General features: G+C 46.2%; 1 protein-coding gene across 3 annotated transcripts in view; it reads left to right on the forward strand.

Moving 5' to 3' along the window:
• Nucleotides 1–14,044, forward strand: part of GKAP1 (G kinase anchoring protein 1) — a 664,789-nt gene that overhangs the window by 94,142 nt on the left and 556,603 nt on the right. For all 3 annotated transcript variants that reach the window (XM_078675829.1, XM_078675827.1, XM_078675828.1), the window contains exon 2: nucleotides 7,548–7,824. In XM_078675829.1, the coding sequence (XP_078531955.1) occupies nucleotides 7,597–7,824 (228 nt within the window). In that variant the 5' untranslated portion in view covers nucleotides 7,548–7,596. The remainder of the gene's footprint in view (nucleotides 1–7,547; nucleotides 7,825–14,044) is intronic.

A 14,044-nucleotide genomic window follows, 5' to 3' on the forward strand; every position in this document is an offset into this window, starting at 1 on the left:
GCGGACAGCCTCGCTCGGCCTCATTACGGGGGCGGAGATGTTTAAACGAGGCGTGGTGGGAGAGTGCACCCCATCATCTTCGCGGCCGGCTCTGGCGGAGGGGGAAGAGCCGGGATTCCAAGCCCTCCATCCTGTCCGCTAGTCTCACTGTCTCTGTCTGAAGACATGCTGCTCACAGCGAGGAACAAAAGGATGTGTGTGTTGTGAAAGGTGCGCGCTGCCCTTTCTGCGGAAAATGCACTCCGCCTCTGCTGTGTGTGTGGTTGTGAATGTCATTCTCTTTCTGTATGTGATTGTGCATTTGTGTCATGTGCTGTGGGTGACTGTGGATTGGTGACTTGCGATCTATCCTATTCGCTGGCGTTGCGTAATGTTTCTGCATTAGGATCGTGTATTTATTTCACTTTTAATTGTGCATCCGTGACGTGTGGTATGATTGAAACAATATTATCTTCGTGCACACCTATTGGTTATGACCATTTCAGCAATATTCGTGTTGGCGCTATCCTTGTCGCACTGAGTCTGCAGTGCGTTAAAATTACTGATATCGAATGTGGTTCAACAAACCACGAAGAATGCGCGCTTCTTAAAAATGAAACTGTAGGGTTTCTTCACTCACTCAGTGTATGTAATCAATTTTCACACCAGTCGTTTGAATGAACACATTACGACTGACTATTTCATAGATTTCATCATTGTATTTAATTGTTCATTTGGAACCGTTTTCACTTTTTGCAAGAAAGTTCATTATATTCATGAAAATTCACAAGTTCACTGTTTTATATTATGCCCAATGCATTTCGGGTTGAAAGAAAATAACCCTTCATCAGGGGCCTGTAGGAAAAATATTAAGAAAACGTTCAGGACCTTAACATTCAGTAACAGAAAAACATGGCATGATTGCCCAGTGTGTGTTTTTTCTTCGCGTACTGTATGTCTGTGCTGCGTATGTATAGCTACTGTGTGTGTTTGCTCCAATTACTTTATGTTTCCGTGTTCATCCCGTGTAGTCGATTGTGCACTTTCCACGTGCTGTCTGCCATTATGTAGTGTGTGTTTGTGTTCACATTCCTTGGAGGGTTGATCACGGAATGCTAGGTGGATTGTGTATTTATATCTTGGTTCGTGCCCTACCTGTGTTGTCAGTTGCCCCATGCAGTGGACGTGCGTGGTGCGCCGCTGCCAGAGTTCTGTGTGAGGGAGTTGGGCAGGTCTCTTGCTGCCGCCAGCAGACTAGGTTCCTGTAGTGAAAATGCCCCCCTTGCTGAGACATCGTGCAACGCAGACCGATCGCTTACTCATCTTTTTCAAGTGTTTTCCCTTTCCCGGTCGGTGATTACGAGATGGTTTAGTCAGTCCTCCTGTTTACTTGACTCGATGCACCCATTTTAACCTGCTCAGAGCAGCTTTTCATTCTCCCAATTAGTAAACAAATGGGTTTTATTAGCTGTTGCCGCGTGGAGGGAAGGGGCTATTGGGCAGGGCGCGCTCTGGTCTGTCCAGCCCGCTCCAAAAAAAGAAGCAGGTCCAATCCCCTCACTGTGTGTACAACACGTTGAGGTGAAAAACTGTTCTAATTGCCCAAGTCCCCCAGGGGTGACACGCTTCTACCTGCCCCAACTCTCCAGCGCTCCCTGCCTCTCACCCAGTAAAGGGAAGAGGCTGCAGGTGGCCTTTACCATCAAAGAGGGAACGCACCTCCTCTGGTGAGTACTGGCTGCCAGTTCCGTTTATATGGTCGGAGCTTAGGAAAGCCGTCCATACAGCTGCCCGGAATACCCCCCCCCATATTTGCCCCATTCCCTGATCCATCCAGAAAAGAGTCTCCCCCTGCTCTGGTGTCCCTGGGGCCGGAATGTCGGATGTTATCACAGAATGCCGGATGCTATCATACCATACCATACCATGCATCGTTTGCCGAGAGGCTAAAAAAGGTGGGGGTATAAATGGCTAAAACATTATACTGACGAAGAGCTCTACGAGGAAGATCCACGTGTGACCGTTCAGCTAATGCCTCTCAAGACCCCTTCCAGTCCTCCCATTCGTTTTTAGGTCTCGGCTAGCGTAGGCTGCGCACATGCGCAGTGGTAATTTTGGAACCTGGTGTCAACAAGTTCTACAGAAGGATTCCGCATCTGTTTCTGTGTGGCTCTGTGTGTGTGGCTCTGTGTGTGTGGCTCTGTGTGTGTGTGTGGCTCTGTGTGTGTGTGTGGCTCTGTGTGTGTGTGTGTGTGGCTCTGTGTGTGTGTTTGGCTCTGTGTGTGTGTGTGTGTGTGTGTGGCTCTGTGTGTGTGTGGCTCTGTGTGTGTGTGTGTGTGTGTGGCTTCTTGCGTAGTCCCTCCAATTTATTGTTTATTTTGTCCCCTTTTTGCCCCTCATACCTTTAATAATTTTTGTCCACTAACTTTTTCTAGATGTTGGTAAAGGGGATAGGTGTTCTTTTTCCCCCTCATAGTTTTTCACCTCAGGCCCAGAGGCCTGTTCTGACAGGAAAATAGTTGGGACCACAAAATGGTGGCTACCAACTGCCCTAACTGCCAAACCCAGAACTTGCCCATAGACTAGTATAGGGCGTTCCAGAACCTTCTGGTCCCTTCTGGACTCCTGAGGGTCAGCCTATAAAAGGCGGAATGCTGGTCAGCCATTTTGTCTACCAGAGAGAGTCAGCTAGAGGACAGGCTGTAGCTTAAGGTGGGGGTAGGATAGTCAGAGGTTTGGCCTATTGATTCACCACCCTTCCTCCCTTGGGTTATTTGTCCTATCCCTGCTGCGTTGGATGATGGGAGACCCTGGGCGCCTGACTAATCCCTGAACTGAAAGAATAGGGAGGTGGACAGGAGAAGGAGACTACAGCACTGTGGGGTGTAGTCCTCTGCCCAGTGAAAAGACTTCTGCTGAGATTCCCTCGGACGGAGGAGGGCTAATCCTTGTGGCCCCCCTTTTTATTCAGACCTCAATAAAAACCTGCCCCGGTTACAGCGACTGTCCCCTAGTTTAATCACCCCACAGAGTGTCATCTCTCACCTGCTGTGGAGTGAAGCCAGTGCCTGGTGAGCTGCACTGGATCAGTGGTTGAGCGCCAACTGAGAGGAGCGGCGGGCGCTGAGGGAGCAGAGGCCAGGAGAGATCGGGCTGTTCCGCCCCTGTGACAGCGTGGGGAGCGGCGCCGAGTTGTGGCTGAAGAGGCGATTTGGAGGTGAGGAGCGGACCTTGAGGAATCCCTGCGGACTTCCTGAGTGGGCGGAGTTGTGGAGAAGAGCACCGGTAGGAGAGCGCGGGCTTCAGTGGGGAGACGCTTCCCCTTCGCGCATGCCCGGTGGTGCGTTCGACTCCCTGAGGCGGAGCCAGCCGTGAGGAGCAGTGTTACCTTCCGATCAGCGCGAGGGAGTTGTGGAGGATGACGCCGGGAGTCCCACGGCGGCATAGGCGAGTGGCAACTTCTCTCCCCTGCTCGAGCGCCGCTTGTTGTGGCTGGCGGGAGGGGAGGACTGTGGAGCCCAAAAGCGGCTTAGGAGATACGACTGAGACTACTTCCTTTATTTTGGCGCCACGCAGAGGAGAGCTGAGGGGCCCCAGAGGCTGGTGAACCTTGCCAGCGTGTGGCTCCCTTTGGTCCTGCCAAGTGTTTTCCCCCACTCTCTGGCGCAGCACAACTGCCACCGCCTGTTTTGGTACAAGTAAGGAGGTGAGCTGCAGGGGGAAAGGGGCGCTAGCGCCTACAAGGGAGTGCCTTAGACACTGGTCGTTCCTACATTGTTTGACACAAGGTGGGGAGTAGCTTGGGGGGGAATCATCTGCAAATAGAGGGCGGAAGGAACCTGCTGGTTAAGCAAAGGCAGAAGTTTCTCACAGAGTTCGCTGGTGTCTAAGGAAACTTCGAGTTTAACTGAAATTTCTCATCAAAGTCAAATCTGGTTAATGTTGGTGTCTGATTAAATGTCATTTTGATAGTAATTACTGAAATAAGTTAACCTCTCTGAAAGTAGAACTACGGATTCCAAGACATCTAAATGTAATGTGCTGTTAAGTTAATAGAACTGTGTTTTGACATTATTTGGCAATTTTAAAAGTACTGGTTCTTCTCCTGACAGAATGCATTATATTGAACTGTGAATTCTAGTGTGAAAAGAGCAAAGATATTATTTTTATAAACGAGTACTTATTTTTCCAACATTGGTGTAGCGTCCTTTTTATGTGTTATTGCGTGGATTTACTGCTGGGTGGTTTGCAACCTTCACACTTGTGCCTCTAGGATTGCATGTCTTACCCTAGGCCAGGCTACCCTAGGTGACCTGACATCCCAGGTTCCAACAGTGTGGCTCTGTGTGTGGCTGTGTGTGTGTGTGTGTGTGTGGCTCTGTGTGTGTGTGTGTGTGTGTGTGGCTCTGTGTGTATGGCTCTGTGTGTGTATGTGGCTCTGTGCGTGTGGCTCTGTGCGTTTGTGGCTCTGTGCGTTTGTGGCTCTGTGCGTTTGTGGCTCTGTGCGTTTGTGGCTCTGTGCGTTTGTGGCTCTGTGCGTTTGTGGCTCTGTGCGTTTGTGGCTCTGTGCGTGTGTGGCTGTGTGCGTGTGTGGTTCTGTGTGTGTGGCTCTGTGTGTGTGGCTCTGTGCATGTGTGGCTCTGTGCATGTGTGGCTCTGTGCATGTGTGGCTCTGTGCGTGTGTGGCTCTGTGCGTGTGTGGCTCTGTGCGTGTGTGGCTCTGTGCGTGTGTGGCTCTGTGCGTGTGTGGCTCTGTGTGTGTGGCTCTGCGTGTGTGTGTGTGGCTGTATGTGTGTGTGGCTGTGTGTGGGTGCAAATGCAATAGTGTAGTATCTTCAGATTTGTACATATGTTTCTGTACTCCTATTCATCTAGCTGCTCAGACAGTGTGAGTGTTCCGGGTAGAATGTTAGTGTGATTGACATGAGTGGAATGCTTGGGTGCCTGGTGTGAGTGTTGTCAGTTGGGAGATGGGCTGAGCAGCTAGGAGGCTGCTCCTGGTGGGGCTGCTTGTTCCAGACTAATACTACCTGTTAACCTACTTATGGGCTGAATAAACCTACTACATAACTCAACTACATCTGCCTCGGCTACATCATTATATGTATGTATGGACCAACTTAATACATATTTTATGGTTCAAGGCCGTTTTTAAATGCATTTCTACTGTTAACCCTCATTCTAGGGTTATGGGGTGATAATCCCCTTTCTAGGTCATTTGTAATGCATTTCTAGTGTAAACCTTCATTCTTGGGTTATAGGGTGATAATTCCTTCTCTACATTTCATGGTAATTTCACCATTCTTACTGTTAACACTTATGTCTGGGTTATAGGGTGATAATCTCTTCTCTACGTGTGTTGGACACTTTGTTGTATGTCGTTTGTGTGTAAGTCGCCCTGCGTGTCACTTTCTAGTGTGTCCAGTGTGTAAGCCGCCCTGCACATCACTTTTTATTGTCGTGTGTAAGTCGCCTTGTGTTCTCATGTGTGTGTAGTAGTCTCATGGCTCACTTGTTCTTGTGTGTGTAAGCCGCCCCGCGCATCACCTTGTACTCCTACACTGTCTTGTGTTTGTAAGTCACCTTGTGCTTCATCTTGACTTTGTGTGCGTTGGCCACATTGTGCTGCACCATCTCTTGCTGCGTGTGTTTTTGGGTTTCGGTCCCTTGTTACACCATCAATTATTTGGTTATGGGTTAGCCCAATATTTTCTCAGTCCCTCACATGAGGGGTGGCATTTAGGGTTTATTTTCCTTTTGCCACAGTCTCCTTTCGTGAGGACCTCCACTTCACGTTAGGTCATGCTCACTTGTTTGTGAGTTTTTCTTTCACTCTTTATCTTTTCTTTGTTCATTATTAAAGGAGGAGGATAGTGTTAGTGTTTACTGTCTCTTTCTTCTTTCTTTATTTTCTTATTTGTCTGTTTTCCCTCTCGTGATGCGGTGTCATCCTCATCCCTGGGTTTATGGATTTCTTATTACTATTGTTTATTCTTACTGTGTATAGTTTTTCCTCCATTGTTATTTTCTCTTTTGTTTTTCATTTCGAGAGGAAGAGGATAATGTAGTATCTTCAGATTTGTACATATGTTTGTACATATGTACATATGTTTCTGTACTCCTCTTCATCCAGCTGCTCAGCCAGTGTGAGTGTTCCGGGTAGAATGTTAGTGTGATTGACATGTGTGGAATGCTTGGGTGCCTGGTGTGAGTGTTGTCAGTTGGGAGATGGGCTGAGCAGCTAGGGGTTTGGCTTGGATAGCTTATGTTGACAAAAAGTTATGGATGTCTAAGAGCGAACTACCCCAGAAAGCAAAAGAAAACTGCTCAGCACTTAGGACTGGGATGGCTAGCAGTGGAAAGTTGAAATACCTGCTGCTGCCTTGGAGTGCTACATCATACCCTCTACCACATACAGGTGGATAATATGCTTAAAAGGGTAAAAAAAAGGGCCTTCGTTTATAGTGGGATTGTCAAATAGCTCACCAAAGGACAAAGTAAGGATATTAAGATTTATCTTTAAATTAATTTTTTCCATGTGCTGCCAAACCAGTAGCGTCTGCAGCAAGTTATCATTAGAACTATTACTAAAGATCCAACCCCTCTGACATGGGAAAGACGAATTCATGATTGCTAGAGTTGTGGGATGACTGCAATTCATTCATGCTCGGGACAATTTTGGATCTGCATACCGTCAAGCTGACTTCCTTAAAGCACTGCATTCTTGCTTTCCCCTGACCCCATTAATTTAAGAAAAACTTTTAACCATTATTGGAAAAGAAAATATAGCCTGCTTACTTCTGTAAATCCCAAAACCCTAAAAACACATTTCTGAACCAACTTCTCAAGTTCCAAGATAATGGAATCCACTACCCAAAGATTTCCGATTCAATATTTACTACCTACCATTCCAGAATTAAAACGTCTTCTTTTTAAGATGTACATTAAAGACTTAACATTTCTTTTCTTCCCCTACAAGTTATCCGATGCCTTATCTTTATCTCTTTTCTGTAACTGTTCTATGTTATTTGTGGTGCTCTTGTTGTCCTTGTGGCTAAGTCTCTGCTGAACGATGGTGATACTAAATAAAATGTTTAGGCTCAGACATATGCATAAAAATTGTATAAGCATGCGTGCATAAAACATCCATATAAGTAGAATTATAGCAGCAATTCCCCCAGCTCCCTGGTCACTATAAATAGAAGCGAGACTAACACGTGTAATAGGTACACTGAGCATACATCGCAAGACACTCTGACCTTACTAATGAGACTACCTGGAAAATTGAACAAATGTATATAATTGTCAACCACAGATACTAGGGGATGTGATTGCTTGTTGCAATTGTTGGTAAAAAGATGATTTTTGTTGGGTGATAGTAAGGTAACAAGAATTTTACCACAAAGCATGAGAACATTCAACAAAATGTTTATGGTAGCTACAGAAATTGGCAGAAGCAAATGTGCGAAGTTTCGGAGTACCACATACCTGTGCACATTAGTGAGAATTTGAAATATGCAAGACACATGATCGTTTAAGAATTTCATCTGTTCTTAATTTAATTTCAGGATCTCAGTACTCAGGATTTTTGTGCCTTCTCTGACATTTATCTATACAATGGCCTCAGCTGTAATTAGCTCAGTCCCCACCACGGCTTCCAGATTTGCTTTGCTTCAAGTGGACAGTGGCAGTGATTCCGACTCAGAATCTGGCAAATGCCAGTTGGGCCAGACAACAAACAAGTCTCGTAATGCAGGAGCTAGTGGTACAAAGTCCAACGCCAATGAGAAGAAGAAAGAAAAGAGGAGAAAAAAGAAGGAGCAACAGCAGAGCGAGGCTAATGAGGTACTTTTGACTATGCCATGACTTTTTCACACTGAATTCAGGGGAGTTGTGGCTTTCATGTATTTTTTAGATCATTTGTGAGTCAGAGATTTTATATAAAGCCAACTTGTTCATACGACCCTAATTTTTGTATTGACAAACGATCATTCAGTTTTCGATGCATTCTGAGCATGTATTACTTGCAACAGTGTTGTGATTCACCCTAATGTAAGGCCATTCTAACTTACTCTGAAGTATTTTGTTGATGGAAACATTTTCAACTGTACTACAAACGTTAGGCATTTAAAAAAATATATTTGTTTTATCACATGCTTATTTACAATTTGTAGATTCATTCACTGTAGAAGTATTCTGACATAACATTATCTTCAGAACCTATAAACAGGGCTACTGGAAAAATGGGATAGTGGGCCTCTGCGTTTTCTGCTGAAGTGTGAATGCCCTGCACATGCTACATATTCCACTCTCTAGTGCAGATCATATGAAAAATCAATGTAAAAAATACGTTAACAAAAAGAAAATTGGCATGTGATGCTTGTCGAATTCAGACACTGTAAATAGTCACTTTTCGGTTGTTGATTACTTAATTCGATAAATTGGGACTGATATAATGCAATCTTTTACTGAGAAAATATCACTGACCCCAGATGGTAGACACAGGAATGACTTTTGTTTCCCTGACCTAATTTAAATATATTTCAAATGGGAAAGGTGTAAAGTGACCTCCTAGTACTGAAGAAATGCCTCAGACCTTACTATGGTTGTTAATGGCATGAAATATGTAAACAAAGTAAACAACAAGGGTAATAACTGCCCTTTTTAGGCCTCGCCTAGCGTTGCAGCGCATGTGGTGCTCGCTCGGCGAGAGATATGGTGGATGAGTAGATTTCAGAAGACTTGAAGCCCTGCCCATCCTTTTCATTGGGTAGCATCAGCGTTTATGCTAAACGCTGGCATCCCATTGAAAAGGATGCTTTTTTGTTGCCGCCCTTTTGCCTTTTCATCCGGACTGGATCGTTTGCTTCACGGCGGTCATGAAGCAATTTCTTATCTCTAGTAAACAAGCCGTGAAGCAATAAAGGATCCAGTCCGGATGGGCTGGACGAAAAGGAGACAGTGCGGTAGCGTAATGAGGACAGTTTCTTAACACGTCACAAGGCATACCTCCATTCCCCCACCCCACCCATATCGTGGGCTGCGGGGGAGTGGGTCTTAGGGCAGCAGGGCTGTGTCTCCCCCCTGATGAGGAGGGATGTGATGCCGCACACAATGCGCGCGCTCTAATCCCATGGGGCCTTGTATGGTCGCATCTGAGTGCGCTACACATTAAGGCAGAGATGAGCATGTGAAATGTCGCTGTGGGGTTGACTCGCTTGTCTCCGGCACATTATCTGCCTCTTTGCATCCTCCCTACCCAGTGTTTTTTTGTTTTCGCTGTGGGGGTGCCTCATTTTGTGGCTGCCTGCCTGTCTCTTCGTTTAAGATTGTGTTTAAGGCTCGGGGTGGATTAGCGAGTGGTAAATTTCGCAATCAGCAGCGGTATTTACAGCCACAAGAATGGAGTTCTCCATCCGGGGTCATGCTAGGGATGGAAGGCACGGGAACACGAGTAAACAGAGGGACCCTGCACTCCCACTACACCCAGCACAGATCCCAGAGCACAGCAGTGTGTTGTGCTCCTACACGGGTCCCACGCTGTACCTACCAAAACATTACACACCAACACTTCACACACCACATAACCGAGTCTCCCGGCCCTCTGGTGTCCTAACTCCTCACCCCCGGCCTTGTGACCTCCCCCACTACATCCAGTGCAGATCCCCGCGTACACATCAGAGGCTCCCGGCCCTCTGGTGTCCTAACGCCTCACCCCTGCCCTTGTGACCCCCCAACTATACCCAGCGCGGATCGCCGCAGTGTGTTGTGCTCTTGCTCGGGTCACGCGGTGCACCTAACAACTCATCACACACCAACACTTGACACACCACACAACGAAGGCTCCCGGTCCTCTGACGTCCTAAAGCCTGACCGCTGCCCTCATGACCACCCTCGCCCCCCCACTGCCCCCTCTTGGGGTATCCGCAGGTCTTGGCTTCCACCAGCTTCATGGAGTGTAAGAAAAACTTGGACAACTACAGAATGTGTGGCAGAAAAATGCAGAAAACCTTTTTACATGCACCCAGGAAATTCCATGTATCCAGATACATTTAACTCACCAGCGCACGTCTCCCACGCTACACCGCCCTAGAGGTAATGACAGTCCTGGTAATTAGTGAAGTTCGGGGAGTGGGGTTCTGGTAATGAGTGAGGTTCGGGTGGGTGGCGTTCTGGTAATGAGTGAGGTTCACGTGAGTTAGGATCTGGTAATAATTGAGGTTCGGCTTACTGAGCTTCTGCTAATGAATGAGGTACTGGTAATGAATGAGTTTCGGGTGACTGAGGTTCTGGTAATGAGTGAGGTTCTTGTAATTGACGAGATTTGGGTGAGTGAGGCTTTGGTAATGAATGAGGTTCTGATAAAGAGGGAGGTTCTGGGAATGAATGAGGTTCGGGTGGGTGAGGTTCGGATGGGTGAGGTTTGGGTGGGTGAGGTTTGGTTGAGTTAAGTTCTGATAATGAGTGAGATTCAGGTGTCTGCTGGTAATGAATGAGATTCGGGTGAGTATTGGGTAAGTGATGTACTGACAATGAAAGAGTTTCAGGCGAGCAAGGTTCTGCTAATAAATGAGGTTCTGGTAATGAGAAGTCCGCATGAGTGAGGTCTGCTAATGAATGAATGATGTTTGGGTGAGTTTCCGGTGGGTGAGTTTCCGGTGGGTGAGTTTCCGGTGGGTGAGTTTCCGGTGGGTGAGGTTCCGGTGAGTGAGGTTCAGATGATGAGTAGGGGTCAGGTGAGAGTGGTTCTGGTAATGAATTAGGGTGGGGTGAGTGGGGTTCTGGTAATGAGTGAGGTTCGGATGAATGCGTTTCTGGAAATGTATGAGGTTCTGGTTAGTGAGATTCTGGTAAGGAATGAGGTTCGGGTGAGAGGTTCAGGTAATGAGTGAGGTACGGGTGAATGAGGTTCTGGTAATGTATGCGCTTCGGGTGAGTAGATGTCTGGTTGTCAGACGAGGCAACTCCCACAATGCATCCCTTCATAGGTTACCACTGATGGCGTTGCAATGAATGTTCTTCCAGCCTTGCACCACAGACGGGTGGTAAAGAGGCCAACAGACCACGAGTCCTCTACACGCATCTTTGGTCACCCAGCCAATGTCACAGGGCATCATTTTTACAGCTTTTGTGACATGAAATAATCCAAATTGTCACAACTGTTGCAGTGTGATGGTTTGACGGTAACAGTGGTACAGGCACTTGGAAGAACGGCCTCTTGTGAAATACCCTGGGGCTTGCTAATTATGTTTGTGACGAATTAAGTGCCATGGGCAGGGATAGAGTAGTACAAGCAAAGAACATCCTTTAAACAAGCATTTGCAATGCAATAGGTCTCGCATTTACGCAAGTTTGAGCAATTGACATTGCAAATAATAATGCCTTTTATATTTGTTTTCGTTTTAAAAACCTAAATAAAAGGCATTGTCATTTACAATACCAATTGCTTTAACTCGTGTAACTGCGACCTTGTACCTTGTAAATTCCCCACTTTTGTTTTCATTTCTTACTCACTTCTCTTCCCGCTCTCTCACGTTGTCCTTCTCTTTATACTTTATTCTCTCTCTCTTTCTTATTCTCTTCTAGTGTTGAGGGGAGGGGGTTTGAAATCTAGTGGGATCCGGTCCGGCAGTCATTATTGAGCCGGATCCAGACAGTCATCTGCGCTGCTTTCTGTGTACTGTACGTTCAGAGCTGCAACCCGTCAGGGGCCGAGCAAATTGTTGGTCCTTGTTGCACATTTATATAGGTGCTGCATTTTTTTTTTTTTTGTGTATACGCTGACAGTCATACTATGCACCTTGTGATCCCACCCCTTTTATGCTTACCCCTATTTACGCTTACCCGGTGTATTTTTCCCCCATTGCCAGCACTGGTGTCTTTCATTCTGCACACATGCATTCTCTTTTACTCGCAGACATACACTTGACCTCTCTGACTCGCCTGTCCATCTTTCTCCTCTGTTTTCCTGCCTCACACTTTTAATCTTCCTGTTCAACCTCTCTAAAAAAATTCTACTTTTCTATCTCCCCTACTCTCATCATTTCCGTTCTCCTTCGCCTAGACTTAACTATTTTTATTAGATACATAGAAAAGCAGTGCACAATTATTGTATACTGTTTTGGTAGCACTCCTACGTTTCTATAATATGGCCCCAGCCGTCTACTTATTAATTCTTGTCTCATTCTGACACCCCTCTCTCTTCCACTCCCTCATTCTGCTTCCTTCCCTTTCCTAATGCTTTTCTCTTCCGCTCTATCTCAACATCACTATTTCACATCATGTCTTATTCTCTCACTTTGCCATTTGCCTTTTTTTGTTTCTACACCCTTTTTCCTTGCCCCTGCTCTTCTCGTCCTCCTACTTTCTCCTCTCCATCAATAGCCTTTTAACATACCTCTCACCTTCTCTCCTACTCTTTGTATTTTCCTTTATTCCGCTTCTTCTGTTGCAGCCTCCTTTTCGATGTGTCCATCGTTTCCACTGTTTTTGTGTTCTCCCATGTCCACCTTTTATGTGCTCAGCTTTTCCTACACCCCCATACGCATAACTGTAATCTTCTGTATACAGTTACATCTTGCACGCTCTCCAACTATAGCATCCTTTTATTAAACAAATGCGGGGCAGGGGGTTTTCCTTGTTTGTTTTACATCGATTATGCCTTTATTTGGTTTGGTTTTGGTTTCCAATGTAAAAGCAGATAGTGCCGCCGTTCTTTTTTTTTTTTTTTTTTAACAATTGTGGTTCAAACCAAAACCCTACAATGAAGGTTGGCTTTTGGCGTGGGCGGGTTTAGCCCAGTACCAGGGTGCCAATCTGTATGGAGCTGTCTGCATTAAAGCCGCCCTGCAGACAGCAACACCCCTCTTACATGGTTCCAGTGATTCAGATGAAATTGCTTTAATTTTTCTTGCCGTAGGTGCCGTTTTACGCTCCATTAACCCCCACATCAGCCCTCACCCCGCCGCGACGCACCAACACCGATTTGCACCACCTACAGTTTGACATGCACAAGCCAAGAGGTCAATCACTGCTTTGATGTGTGGCTGACATGCGAACAACAAGCATTGGCATAGCCAATAGGTCTCGCCTTTGGGACCTTAGAAGCATTTAGTTATGCAGCACAATATCCTTGGTTAACCACTTATAAGGTCCCAAAGGCGAGACCTTTTGGCTATGCCAATGCTTGCTTTGTAATTCCTTGGTTAACCACTTATAAGGTCCCAAAGGCGAGACCTTTTGGCTATGCCAATGCTTGCTTTGTAATTCTGAAGTGTGGTGGAAACAAATATTTGAATACGATCAAAACACATCCGTTCTTTAGGTGATGACATTTGCACTTATCGTTTTGTGCAGTAAAACCGTTTTTCCATGCAAATATACTGGTTGTTTCAATTGAAAATGTGTTATCAGTAATGGCAGTGCACTACCACACCATGCATACTCCACACTATGCCACTCCATGCCCTTCCACTCTGTTGACTCCATTCTACGATATGCCACTCCACTCTACAACACACAATGCAACTCAACGTCACTCCAATCTATGTCACTCACTCCATGTCACTCATTCAACACCACTTACCCCGCTCCAATGTACCCCACTCTCTGTATCCGACTACACTCCAATGTACCTCAGTATGACTCACCTCACTTCAGTCTATCACATTCCACTCCAGTCTACCCCATCCCAATTTGCCTACCTCACTCCAACCTATCCCACTCTACTATAGTCTACCCCACTTCAATCTTCCTCTAGTCTACCCCACCCCAATCTACCCCACCCCAATCTACCCCACTTCTCTCAATCGAACCCAATTAACTCAACTCCGACCTATCCCCCCATTTTACAGCACTCCACTGAAATCTATCCCACTCTGCTCCAATCTACCCCAGTCTACTCCACTCCAGTCTACCCAAATCATCCCACTCCAGTATCCCCCGATCCAACCCACTCCACTTCAGTTTGCAGGACTGCACTCCAGTCTACCCCATTCCATGTTATCCAGTATTGGGGTATCTTTCATAGATTCACATGCCTGAATCATTCCCCGTCGCCGAGGCG

This window comes from Lissotriton helveticus, chromosome 2_1, assembly GCF_964261635.1.
Source record: "Lissotriton helveticus chromosome 2_1, aLisHel1.1, whole genome shotgun sequence".
Lineage (NCBI taxonomy): Eukaryota > Metazoa > Chordata > Amphibia > Caudata > Salamandridae > Lissotriton > Lissotriton helveticus.